Genomic DNA, 13,379 nt, shown 5'->3' with positions numbered 1-13,379 from the left:
TCAATACCAGCATGCTTCGAAACATAAGACAAGATATCATCTACGGATATATTAGGGGAAAGCAAAGAAATATGCAGCCACTTCATTTTCGGTATAACAGTCAGTTCATTATTATTGATGTTCTTCACACCGATGACCAAGGGTTGTTTTAACTTCCTGCGACTACCTTTGGAGACAGTATTCCACTTGGGTGTTTGACTAGCACTTGATATATTCGCATTGACAGCAATAGGATCATCAGTCCGAACATTCTGAGCAGATGGAATAGACGACAAAGTAGGCAAATCGGCAGCAACACTAGAATACGTTGTTTGTTTATTAAGGCTCTGTTATGCATACTTGGCAGTGCATTGCACATTTAAGCAGTGCATGTGAAACTTTGTGCTGATTATACTTCACACAGCACATACAATATTTCAAAATCAGCTGTTTGCAGCTTACATTAATTTTGCTATTATTTTGATCATTTCAAAATCATAAAATTTTCTCCAAAACCGCAGAGTAAGTGAAATATTAATGAAAATAACTTTAAATTAAATGAATATTATCGCTTGGCGCGCAATATCTATTAATACGTTAAATGTAATACCACTTCCATACNTATTAATGAAAATAACTTTAAATTAAATGAATATTATCGCTTGGCGCGCAATATCTATTAATACGTTAAATGTAATACCACTTCCATACGAAGAGATATCGAAATACAATATATTTTCACAGGAGTTAAATCGGCCAGGACATGGATGAATCATTTTTGGATTTGGTTTTCATTAATATTTGCCGACTTCAAAATAAGCGAAAACAATGCAGGCGGAATCGTCACTGGGCGGAATCGTCACTGGGCGGTTCATCCCGTTAATAGAGATCGGTTGCCAAATGGGTATTTTAAGAAAGTCTTCTTAAAATCAAAACCCGTTGATAGTAAACTTTTTCTATTAACAAAGATGAACCGTTCAGTGTACAATTTGTTAATCAATTTATTGCGAGCTTTCCTCGAAAAGCCCAAGCAACAAATTAGTGCAGAAGAGCCCCTTGTAATAACGTTAATGTAATGAAATTATTGCTTCGATGCATAAAATGGGCAGAACAACGGTCCGCAACATTGTGTTTGAGACGTGTGAGCTATTATGGACCACCTTATCACCAACATATCTCAGCGAACCGACTACGACTCAATATAAGCATATTGCGGATGATTTTTTTAATCTGTGGAATATCCCAAATTGTGTCGGAGCGGTTGATGGAAAGCACGTTGCCATCATATGTCCTAAAAACTCTGGCTCGTTGTACTACAACTATAAAAAATTTTATAGTATTGTATTGATGGCAACCTGTGATGCGAAGTATACGTTCACATCAGCCAGTATAGGAAGCTATGGAGGACAAAGTGATGGAGGTTACAGTAAACGGTTTGAAATCTTTTGATATTAAATAATTTTTTTTTTATTTAAAGGTGTTTTCCAACAATCAGCCTTCGGACGTGCTCTTCTAGAGAATAGATTGCCACTACCACCGAAAGCCCCTCTGTGGAATGGAGACACAGAGAATTTCCCACATTTTTTTGTGGGCGATGCTGCGTTTCCTCTCAAGGAAAACTTAATGCGTCCGTACCCTGGCACCCAACTTACTCGAAGCAAGGAAGTTTTCAATTACCGGCTATCGCCAGCTCGCCGCGTAATAGAAAACAGTTTCGGAATTTTAACTGCTCGGTGGCGTGTCCTGCGGCAAGCAATTGACTGTACTCCAGAAAATTGCGAGAAAATTGTGTTGGCGTGTTTAGTTCTGCACAACTTTGTGATGCTTAACGATCACAAACGTTGGTATTGCCCAGATCAATATGTGGACGCATATAGCACGGAGTATGGCACAGTAAATGGAGAATGGCGTAATGAGTTGGAAAGTATTGGTGGTCCATTGCCATCAATAACTTCTTCACGACGCAACGCAACTTCTGCAGCATTTCGTATGAGGGACAGATTGGCGGATTACTTTTTAAATCAAGGGGCGGTTACATTTCAGTAAAATAAATATAGTTATAAATATATGTATATCGTCGCCTAAGAGAGTAAACTTGTTAACCCTCCACAGAAATTTTTTACCGCAGATAAGAAACTGCTAATATTCTTGTTAGCAAGTGGTTTACTTTATAATACGGTGTACGCATTAGGCGATTTTCCAGCCAATTTTAGAGGCGATTAGTTGAATCAAAAGTTGGCCGCACCCCAACTTCATTGGAAGCAATTAGTTGAAAGGCCGTTCACACCAGGCGATTTTGCTTTCAACTAAAAGTTACCTGTAAAATCGCCTCACGCGTATAAGCAACACTGCGCTGAAAATTTGCTATGAGGGGTTAACAAATTTACACTCTTAGGCAAATTCATATAATAATGTGCAAATTTCAGATCTCTAAAAACTCGCGTTGATTTTTGAGAACTTTTTTGCTGGCTGTCCTGCGATTTTTTTTTATATAAAACAATTCTGAGTTTTATATGGAAAAAATGCGTAGGATAGTCAGCAAAAAAATTCTAAAAAATCAATGCGAGTTTTTAGTGACTTGAATTCTTTTTCGTATTAAAAAGTTCGAGAGTTTACTGAAACTTTCCAGATTTGTCTTAATTTTTGTACACAGTATCATTCTTGGATTTAAATGGGATTTGCTAAAATATAAGCCAAATCGTAATACAAAATTAACAAAAAATTTTAGCATGTAAAACATTGTGAATATTAACTAAAAAGAGCCGTGCGCTCAATTTGAGGAGTAACTGTATATGTATGTATATTAGACATTAGATTAATATATTTTAACTTTTATCTAAATGAATATTTAAAATGGTTTTACATTCCGAAATTGTTTCCTGAATTTTTACTGCATACGTATGTAAGTATTTATATATATTTTAATGACAGCAATTATTACTAAGCTGCTGTAATTTTTGTACTTTTTATTTTATTCGTTGTTTCAAACTAAAATAGAACCTTGAAATACAAAAACATAAAATTTTTCTTTTTTTCAAGCACGTACATATGTATTTATTTAATTGCTTATTTCAGGTACAAAATAAATTACGCTATAAAATTCAGTTCAGAAATCATATATATATGAATGTATGCATGTGCATTAGGGTTATATATATATATGTATAATCATCAACAAATCTACAAGTTTGCGACATTTTATATATATAGTGAACCATATAAAAACTGGGACGCGACATTTTAGCAAGTTTTGGCTATTTTTCTTTAGTTTATTATTTTGTATGAAAATCTAGCTGATTACTTGAAAAACATGATATAAATCCAAATTTCAGACTTTGTGGAAAAATTATGAAAATTCTTCAAAGTTTGACCAAAAATTCATTTTTTAATCGTTATCTTTACCCAATATTTTGGTATGCAGTTTTGTAACCTATTAAATTTTAGTATAATAAAGAGCAAAATTGCAATTTCGGTGCGGTACAAAGTCTGTTTGATTTTTTTTATATGAATACGATTAATAAGTTGGAATTTTCATAATTTTTGCACAAAGTCTGAAATTTTGATTCATATGATGTTTGTTAAGTAATCAGCTAGACTTTCAAACAAAATAATAAACATTAAACACTAAACTAAAGATAAATAGCCAAAACTTGCTAAAATGTCGCGCCCCAGTTTTTATATGGTTAACTATATATATTAACCTTAAATGAAAATAGCCCAAAGTAGACAAATGTCGCAAACTTGTTAATTTGTTGATGATTATACATGTAGGTATACAAATGTACCTATGTATGTACATATTTTTAAGCACTTCTGTTTTTACAGGTACACATTTGTGATCAAATCAAAATTAAGAATTCAGTCTTATTTGTTACAAAAATACATATACATACAACATATGTACTCGGATGCAAAAACTTTAGTGACAAAATAAAAATATTTAAACAAAAGATTCACGTTAGAAATCGGGCTCGAGTTTTAACTCCATGACAGTATTAGTTATAATTTGCATTGCTTTTGTTTGCTTGGTATCGCTCATCTCGCTTATCGTGGCGATTATCATCTCCCCAAAAGCACGTACGGCCTTGTTTTCATTCTGCCGATCTTTGTGTACTTCTTTGTACATCTGACACACCTCTTTAAATTCGTCGTCAGCATCATTTGTCCTATGCCTTTTTCTCGGCAATTTTGTTGATGATTGTGGCGTTGATGCCACTGGGTCACCAGCCGGAACATCTAGAAACTCTTCTTCTATCGGGAACAATATCAGCGATCCAGGCGATGGCAATGAGGACGAGCTTTCCTCCAATACGTTAAAGGTACATCGAGTTCTGAAATTTATATGCATTTTGCATGTGTATAAATGTGTATAAGTACATATGTTAACATATATGTATGAATGTACATATTAGCATGGTAAAACTTTACGCTAATAAAGAAATTACTTACGGTCTTGGTTTTACGAAAGGTTTCAAAAAACTCAAGCTATCCATCAGCGGCCAATATACCTGAGTTGTCGCCCCACTTCCTGATGGAGCATCCATCTTCCGTAGCTCCCTCGAATACCGCTCGTGCAGTGAGATCCACCGCTTGTTGCACTGGTCCCCTAAACAATTAAATTATCAGGCTTTGATATCCTTAAATTTAATAAATAACTTAACTACCTGTCTTTCCAAGCTCCCGTGCTATTTCAGTCCAAGCTGCCACTTTTCTGTCGGACAATCTGTAGCCCGTCATTGTTTTATTGTATAAAATTTCTTTGGAGCGCACTAAATCAATTAATTTCTCGTCATCCATCCTATTGCAAAGCAAAGAACATAATTTAATATATGAAATGACTATTTTCATCTATAAATATAACTTACATTTTGTTCATATCAAAATTAGCGCCAGAAACCAATTGAACGAATGAAAAATAAATAGAACTGTCAAAGTGTGAAATGTTATTTCATTTTACGTAGCACAGAAATCAAAATCCAACAGACTTCCATGTTTAGCACTGTTCGTTTATGTGTTGGCTAATCTGTTATATACACAGCTCATTAAACAGATTTATTATGTGACAGATCCCAAAGCATGCAATGCACTGCCAAGTATGCATAACAGAGCCTTAAGTCACTGACATAGGGAGAGCCGATATAGTAGACGTAGCGGGCTGGGTAAGCATAGCTCGGCGAGACGACGCAGGAGCGGCAGCAGCGATGCCCAATGTTGACTTCGCGCCGACTGCATTAGTGAAACCAGCATTGAGAGGGGCAGCGGACGACGACGCTGCCTGGGCAGCAGAAAGCGAACTCGGAGCAGCAGACACACATGGATTCACAGCAGGCAAAAGAGCATACGTGTTAGACGACAATGCACTTTTAGCCGAACAATTATTCGCTTCATTACTCTCCCTTACACCGTTGGCACGAGATGGGTTGAGATTCTTAGATTTACAAACAATTGTACGTAGGTTTTTGATTTCCAATGTTAGCGTTGAGATGTCAGTGTCTTTGCAATTTAGTTTAGCTTGCATTGAGAGAACATCGGCATGTAGGGCATCAGATTTTTGCATTAATTGCATTTTGTCTTCATGCAAAGAGTTAATTAGAGATATAACACGCGCGTTCTCTGCTCTAAGAGCGGCGATTTCTTGCACAACCGTATTCAATGCTAATTGTAGCATATTATTGTTCTCATTCGGGTTAGAGTTCGATTTGTTTACTTGGGAGTGTAAAGGTGTGTTTATATTTTCCTCAGCGTTCGCATTAACTGCAGGTTCAGCAACAACACCTTCATCCAAAGCAACGGAAGACGGGAGCGAGCGAAGAGATGCACGACGCACATCCATACACACTTTACAATAGAATGGACTATTTGACGAGTTCAAATAATCAACATCGGCTGGTTTCAAGCCAACACAAAGCAAATGAAAAAACTCGTTGCAGTTTGTGCATTGCATTTTTGGTTTAGCGCGATCAACCTTTTGTTTACAAAAGCAAGGCATTGCTAATATTATTATTATTAAATGCCGAAAGCAATTCAATCTAATTAATGTCACCAAGAGTCACTGTCTCATTATATGATTTTTACCACATTAATAGATATGTATAAAATTCACTTTAAACTCAGAAAAAAGCCAAAAATAGCAGAGCTATAAAAAACACGTCCGAGCTTTAGCGCGCTTGCACACAAATTTGCTGCGCGAATACCAGTGTTTCCGTACTTTCTATGACCTGTGATCCAATCTTCATGCATCGCCATGCGCCGTGTAGCACCAGAGTCAATATACGAGCTGTTTGCGTCGAATTTGCACCGAATGCAAACAAGGCTTTGCTTCTATCTTTTGAATTCGTTACTTTGTTCGAAGAGTTGGGTTTCTTTTTGTCAGGACATTCAAATGATTTGTGACCCTTCTGCTTACAAGAATAGCAGGTAATGGTAGTTTTCTTGTGGAAACGTGAATGATTCTTTGCCAAAATGGCATTTTCATCACTCGACTACGCGGACATGTCTTGCAACAATTTAGTTTTAATTACATCACTTGAAAGGTACTGGCCCATACCTTCAAGGGCCATAATAAATCTTGTATATTCCTCAGGGAGCCCGCACAACAGGAATACGGCTAACGAGGCGTCGGTAACTGTGAAATCTAAGTCATTCAACGTTTGGGCAGGACATTATATCACTCACATAGACCTCCATCGATTCGCTGGTTTCTAATTTCGTACTGATTATTTTTCGCATTAATGTAACTCGACGAGCAGCGCACTTGTCTTCGAATTTAAATTAAATTTGCCCTAATTTCTGCTGCTGTTGCAGCCAACTTGATGTGTGCGAAAACAGTCCTATCGATGCTTAAGCTAATCGCTGCTTTTCTCTCGCACACCTTTCTTGGTCAGTTTCGGTTTGATTAATCTTCAAGTGCAAGATAATTTTCAATAGAAAATTTTCATGATGCATAGTTTTCTCGTCCTTTAAGTTTTTCGATTGACGCTAATATTGAAGTCGACATATCTAGCCTTGCTTCGATTGTATTATGCGCAATTATTACACTTTTAGACGATTCGCCTGTATACCTCGCTTTTACTTGATTTCCTTCCTTTTCAACCTTGACTGATTTCCTGCCGCTGCCTTCGCTTTTGCTCATATGTGCACCGACAACAGTAGTTGGTGAAATATCAACGAAAATTAATGCAATCCTCGCTTCTCAAATTAAACTGCGTATTTTAAATTAATTATCTTTTGGGCTGGGCCCATAACCTAAAGTTATTCGCAAATAAAAAGACCAATACATTTTATTTGGTATAAAATACGTCTTGCCTGCTTGGCTATTTATTCAAGGAGGAAAATGTCATAATACAGTTGACAGTTATGTTTTGATCTGAAGATGGTGTAAAACAAAATGAGTAATAATGTCAATGTGGTAATTCTATTACGATATTTCAACAGGTACATACCAAGTGGTTGCTGTAAGTCGTCTTCGTGTGCGATAACGTACGTAGTTGCGCCTTTACGTTCTATGATGACGTAGGTCCCATCACGTCTTGAAGCGAACTTCTCCGTTACACCCTTTGCTATATTGCTCAAGACGTGGGTAGTGGCAAGGACTTTTGACCCCTCTCCGAAAGGGCTGTGTTCCCGTCGCTGGGAATTTGTGGTTTCTTTGTTGGACTCTTACTGCTTTTGTTCTCGTTCTTTGGCTGCTCTGAATGAGTGAGCGATAGTAGTCAGGTAAGGAGTGATCTCGTGGATGAAATTCTAAGATTGCATCACTGCTCTAAGATTGTGCTGGACATCGTCTACGGTACGTAGTTCTCGCCCAAACGTAAGGAAGGAGGATATGTATTCGGTGCTTTGGGAATGGGTCGTGTTCATGGCGAAACAGATAGCTGCTAGCTTCTCTGCCCATGAGCGATGTTGCCAACCGACAAGAACTGCCACGTGCGCCTTTAGGTCGCGATTCTACCTCTCGACCGGGTTAGCTTGTTGATGGTACACGGGGGTAAAAATCTGATCGATGTCGAAACAATATCCAACCTTTTGCATGATAGCAGAGACAAACTGTGTGCCGTTGTCACTAATGATTTTACTAGGCACACCGTAACGGAAAAACACCTCGTTGATAGAGTTTTGGCATAATTTTCAGCCGTCGCTTCAACCAATGCGAAGAGTTCTACCCAACGGCTATCGATATCTTAAACGATAAGCACCCCTTGGTAACCTTTTTCATCAGGCGGTAAAGGCCCAAAAAGATCGATTGCGACTATTTCAAATCGCTGCTTACTGCTTACGGTTTGGTATAAACCCATTGGTTTCAAATTTTGTGCCTTGTATCGTTGGCAATCAATACAATTTTTAATGTACGTATTAATGTCTTTCCGAACTCCAGGCCAAAAATAGCGTGAGATAATCTTAGCGGTGGTTCTGTCAATTCCATAATGGCCTGCCGTATCCTTGTTGTGATAGTAGTTGAGTATTGCAGTTCGTTCATCTTTGGGAATAACCAATTGTGCATCTTCGGTTTCTTCGTCGTGATAGCAATAGAGGACTCCGTCGTTCATCACGTATCCTCACCTAGACCAATGCACCGCATCATCTGAATCATCTTCAAAACAATTGATGATGTGCTTCAGCTCCGAATTATTAAGTTGACTGTCGCGGATTTCTTTCGCTCCTTTTCGTGGAAACAACATCGAAAGAGCAGTTGTCTTCCGATCGTGATGCATTTCACAGGGTGGCCCCGACAGCATATCAACCATAACAGTCGTTTTCCCTGGTTGGTAGTCGATGCGTATGTTGAATGGCTGCAACATTAACGCCCATCGTGCTAAACGTCCAGTTGGAGACTTCAAATTCATTAGCCATTTTAGGGGTTGATGATCGGTTATCAGCATCACTTCGACCCCTCTATGTAGCCTCGATATTTCTGCACAGCTTACACTATAGCAAGTGCCTCTCTCTCAATCGTTGAATAGTTTTGCTCAGCTTTAGATAACAATCTGCTGGCGTATTCTATTGGGTGCTTGTTAGGACCCTCCCCCTGGAGCAAAACAGCGCCAAGTGCGTAACCGCTGGCTTCGGTCTTCAAGATATATGGTGAACCTTGGTCCGTTGTGTAAGTATTGGAGATGTGACAAACAAATTTTTCAAACTCCCATAGGCATTTTGCGATTCTGGTCTACGTCTTGTAATCGCTTCAACTTTGGCCGTAATACCAATTAGCGTTAAAATGTGGCCCAGGTATTTGACTTTCGTTGCATGCAAATCGGCAATTATCCTTGTTGATCTTGAGACCAAAGAGCCGCAGACGATCAAAGATTTTTTGTAAATATTCGAAGTGGCCATTGAAACTTTTCGAGCAGGAAATGATGTTATCCAGGTATGCGAACAGTATTATAACAGGTAAAGTTACCTTTACACGGTCAATGAAACACTGAAATGTCGCTGGGGCATTTCGCAGGCCGAACGATATACGAGTGAACTTGTACATTCCGAATGGTGTAATAAAAGCGGTTTTATCATGACCTTCTCTTTCCACGCCTATCTGCCAGTAATCAGATTGTAAATCTATCGTAGACATGAATTTTGTTGTTTCGGCTTCGTGCAGTAGATCATCGACGCGTGGAAGTGGGTATCGGTCAGGCTTAGTTATAGGATTAAGTTTCCGATAGTCAATGCAAACTCGGTCGCCACCTGTTTTCTTTGGTACAGTTTCAGTTAAATCAACGGCTGCTTTATTGTCGCAGAAAATTTCAAGCGGTGGCCAATCTCCACCAAGTATTTCCTTCTTCAATTGGCTTAGCCAAAGTGCTTCCTGAGTGGCTGCTGATAAACTCATGTACTCAGATTCCGCTGTACTCAATGCAACAGTCGGTTGCTTCTTTGTAGCCCATGATATTGCTGCACCTTGCCATAGAAATGCATACCCAGTGCATGATTTGATATCGACAAAACTCGATGCCCAGTCTGCATCGGTGTAGCCACATAATTCATCGAATTTTGTATCTAGAGCATATGTCAATTTGTAGTGCAATGTTCCCTTAAGGTAGCGCAGAATGCGCTTTACAGCTATCCAATGAGCCTGCCCATGCTGTTTGTTAAATTGACTTACGTTTGCAACACTAAACGAGATATCTGGTCGCATGCATTGCGCCAAATACAATACACATCCCACTGCTTCCTGATATGGCACATTCGAAACGATTTTGGTTTCTGCCGTATCCTTCTTAAGTTTTTGATTCGGATCGCTTGGAATTTCACGGGGTCACAATGGAAGATGTGGAATTTTCGCAAAATATCTTCAATGTAGCTCTGTTGATCTAAGCTAAGTGTTCCAGCTTCACGATTGTAGTTGATGCGAATTCCCAAAACGTTAGTGGCTGCTCCCAGGTCCTTCATGTGGAAGTTCTGCTACAAAGTACATTAAAGTTCACCTTTCCACTCGTCGTTGTTATAGAATAGTAGCAAATCGTTTACATAGACAGCAATCACAACGAGCGACTTTTCATTTCGACGCACGTGTGTATACACATGAGTCCTTTTTACATCGTACAAAGTCAGCCGCTTCCAAAACACAATTAAGCTTCATGTTCCATTGTCGGCTTGCTTGCTTTCGTCCGTAAAGCGATTTAATATGCATTCAAACGCGACCACTACCGACATCAAATACCTCTGGTTGGTGCATGTAAATAGTTTCGCTGATATCGCCGTGCAAAAACGCTGCCACTACGTCCATTTGCTCGATTTTCCATCCAAATTTAACAGCCATTGCCATAAGGAAACGAATAGACGTACATCTAACGACTGGTTAGAACGTGAGATTAAAGTCGATTCCTTCACGTTGGTTATACCGCTGTACCGAGGTACTTGGCTGAATACCTACACTCACATGCTCCCTTAATTTGTTGTTTAAGTACACTATTTCCCCTTGCATCTTACTAATATTTCACTTCCGGTCTAATGAATTTATTTTGGTACTCCATAAAATAATTATTCATTACACCCTCTGCTAGCGAAATCAGAACATTTCCATGCAACATCTGATTTACGATAACTATTTATCGATAAATTTCATTGTCTCAGCCACTTTAACTAACTTCCGCGAAAAGTGTTTCTTTCTTTCCTGTACGAACGACCAAACGGAGCACATTATAACCGAGGAGTAAAAGTACATAATTTTTTTTTAAGTCATACCTTTGTGCCTGTACTGCTACTATACATGTGTATGTAGTAATAAACAAGTTTTTTTATTATAAAGTTATATTTTCGGGTGTTTCGTGTGACTCTGGATACATATTTCGTTCCGATAATCAGCGGTAAGAGTGTGGTTTTCTTAATTATTTATATAACTGAAATTATAATGTCATTACGTGCCCAAGTCTATAAGTCACTCATCATGCCCGTGCTGGTATATGGTGCAGAAGCATGGACAATGACAACATCCGATGAGGCGGCTCTTGGAGTGTTTGAGAGAAAGATTTTGCGGAAGATTTACGGGCCTTTACGCGTTGGCGACGGCGAGTACCGCAGACGATGGAACGATGAGCTGTATGAGCTTTACAACGATANTGCAGCGAATTAAAATACAGCGGGTCCGCTGGCTTGGTCATGTCGTTCGAATGGACGCCGACGCTCCAGCTCTGAAAGTATTCAACTCGGAACCCGCTGGTGGTAGCAGAGGAAGAGGGAGGCCTCCACTGCGATGGAAAGATCAGGTGGAGAATGACTTGGCTTCACTTGGCGTTTCCAATTGGCGTCAGTTGGCACAGAGCAAAACGATTAGCGTGCTTTGCTGAACTCGGCCAAAATCGCTTAGGCGGTTCCAGCGCTAAAAAAGAAGAAGAAGAAGATGTGCCCAAGTAATCATACCTCATATCATAAAATTTCCGTAGGTATCTTTACTAAACGCTACAACGCTAAAATTTGTCCTGAAAAAAAGAAGATCGTTCTTTATAAAAACCTCACACATCAAGCGACTGATAAGCGATTCTGTGCGTTCCACATGCAAGGGCACAACAAATTACGCATACACCAGTTTGGCCAGAACAGAAGTAGATGATCCACTCATCCATCAAAACCTCCAGAAAATTGGTTATAAAACTTACAAATCAAACTTAAAGCGACCATTACTTTTATATAAATACGAGATATACATATATATATAGGTAGAAAATTTAAAATTTAATCTTTTTTTTTATAAAAACTATAATCATAACCGCTTATATTATAATCAAACTTAGTCACAATCAGCTAGTGAGTAGCTAACTCTGATCCCAAATAATTGCACTCTCTGTAACCTTGAGATCAACCTTATCCCTTAATTAATCTGAAAATAAATTTTTACATAGTTAAAATCAATCATAACAATAGGATTAAAAAAAAGGAATTGAACTAACTAATTACATATATACGATTTATATAAGTATGTAAATAGAACTTGAAGCCAGTAACTTGATATGCAAACTTAACACTCACTTAGGAAACTTACCTTTTTGTCACTTACCATATACCTACATACCTATGTATGTACAAATGCATTATTAGATTTTATGTATTTCTCCTTCTTCTTCGGCACCATGTGGGGAAACCACATGGCACTGTAGAAAATTTACATACCTTCCCCAACAAAAATTCTCCTTTCTGTTAATATTTCCTTCTCCAAAAACATTTTAGAGAAGGTTTGAATTAACTTTAAGTGTTACATATAGTTTACTAAGGTTTGAGAGAATATAATTTTGTTTAATTTTTGGTTCATTTTTGTTATGAACCTTCCTTCCCTGGTTTGCGCGCAAATTCATTCTTTGTTTTTTTTCCTTCTTTTTTCTCCTTTGTTCGTGCGCTCTCTGGCTCAACCTGTACAGTAGAAGTAAAACTTATATTACCGAAATTTAAAAGTTAGTTTTTTTCTTTGCCATATTGTTAATTTTAGTCTTGAGATGCGGATATTTTGTTAAAAATATTCAATATTAAAGTAAAATTGGTAGGGAAAAGGAATTACAGCACTACGATACCGGATCACTATATAGCGAGGAGGCCTCTACGCTTCGTGGGACTGCAATATCGACACAGAATGTAAGTGCTTTGGTCATAATTTTCTTCCACCCTACTGTTTGCTTTATATATTCTTATTTCCTTTTTTTGGACTTGTCAATCCATATACAAGTATGTAAGTATATTTGCGCATACCTACCTGACTTTGGTTTAATGTTANTTGGTCATAATTTTCTTCCACCCTACTGTTTGCTTTATATATTCTTATTTCCTTTTTTTGGACTTGTCAATCCATATACAAGTATGTAAGTATATTTGCGCATACCTACCTGACTTTGGTTTAATGTTATCTTTTGAGTGACCGCATTTACGTACATATGTACATACTTCGTTCCAAACATACATACTTTTATATGGATTGGTCT

General features: G+C 38.1%; 2 protein-coding genes across 3 annotated transcripts; one reads left to right on the top strand and one right to left on the bottom strand.

The window, feature by feature from the left end:
- The first annotated feature begins 12 nt into the window (after positions 1-12).
- Positions 13-2,454, top strand: LOC108375890 (putative nuclease HARBI1). Of its 2 annotated transcripts, XM_017632039.1 has the most exons (3): positions 13-501; positions 724-1,399; positions 1,457-2,454. In XM_017632039.1, the coding sequence occupies exons 2-3, from the start codon at positions 1,072-1,074 to the stop codon at positions 2,023-2,025; spliced, it is 897 nt and encodes a 298-aa protein (XP_017487528.1). In that variant the 5' UTR covers positions 13-501; positions 724-1,071; the 3' UTR covers positions 2,026-2,454. The 2 variants fall into 2 exon arrangements, with proteins under 2 accessions (XP_017487528.1, XP_017487526.1); XM_017632037.1 differs by lacking the exon at positions 13-501 and having other exon boundaries at positions 638-1,399.
- Positions 2,455-3,573: 1,119 nt separating this feature from the next.
- Positions 3,574-5,074, bottom strand: LOC108375889 (uncharacterized). Its single transcript, XM_017632036.1, has 4 exons — positions 4,845-5,074; positions 4,644-4,777; positions 4,429-4,585; positions 3,574-4,310 (listed from the first exon to the last, which is right to left on the bottom strand). Exons 1-4 carry the CDS (start codon positions 4,853-4,855, stop codon positions 3,938-3,940), a joined length of 675 nt encoding a protein of 224 aa, XP_017487525.1. The 5' UTR covers positions 4,856-5,074; the 3' UTR covers positions 3,574-3,937.
- Positions 5,075-13,379: the final 8,305 nt, after the last annotated feature.

Source organism: Rhagoletis zephyria, unplaced genomic scaffold (genome assembly GCF_001687245.7).
Source record: "Rhagoletis zephyria isolate East Lansing unplaced genomic scaffold, Rhagoletis_zephyria_1.1 Rzeph_scaffold_09579, whole genome shotgun sequence".
NCBI classification, from domain to species: domain Eukaryota; kingdom Metazoa; phylum Arthropoda; class Insecta; order Diptera; family Tephritidae; genus Rhagoletis; species Rhagoletis zephyria.
This window is presented reverse-complemented; position numbering and strand designations above follow the sequence as displayed.

Bases quoted from the DNA above. Each gene is read 5' to 3' on its own strand.
- LOC108375890 (XM_017632039.1), top strand. From the start codon at position 1,072: ATGCATAAAATGGGCAGAACAACGGTCCGCAACATTGTGTTTGAGACG. The intron at 1,400-1,456 runs GTTACAGTAAAC...TTTTATTTAAAG, and splicing joins TGGAGGACAAAGTGATGGAG to GTGTTTTCCAACAATCAGCC.
- LOC108375889 (XM_017632036.1), bottom strand. The intron at 4,586-4,643 runs GTAGTTAAGTTA...TTAATTGTTTAG, and splicing joins ACGGGAGCTTGGAAAGACAG to GGGACCAGTGCAACAAGCGG. The intron at 4,311-4,428 runs GTAAGTAATTTC...TATAAATTTCAG, and splicing joins CCTTTCGTAAAACCAAGACC to AACTCGATGTACCTTTAACG.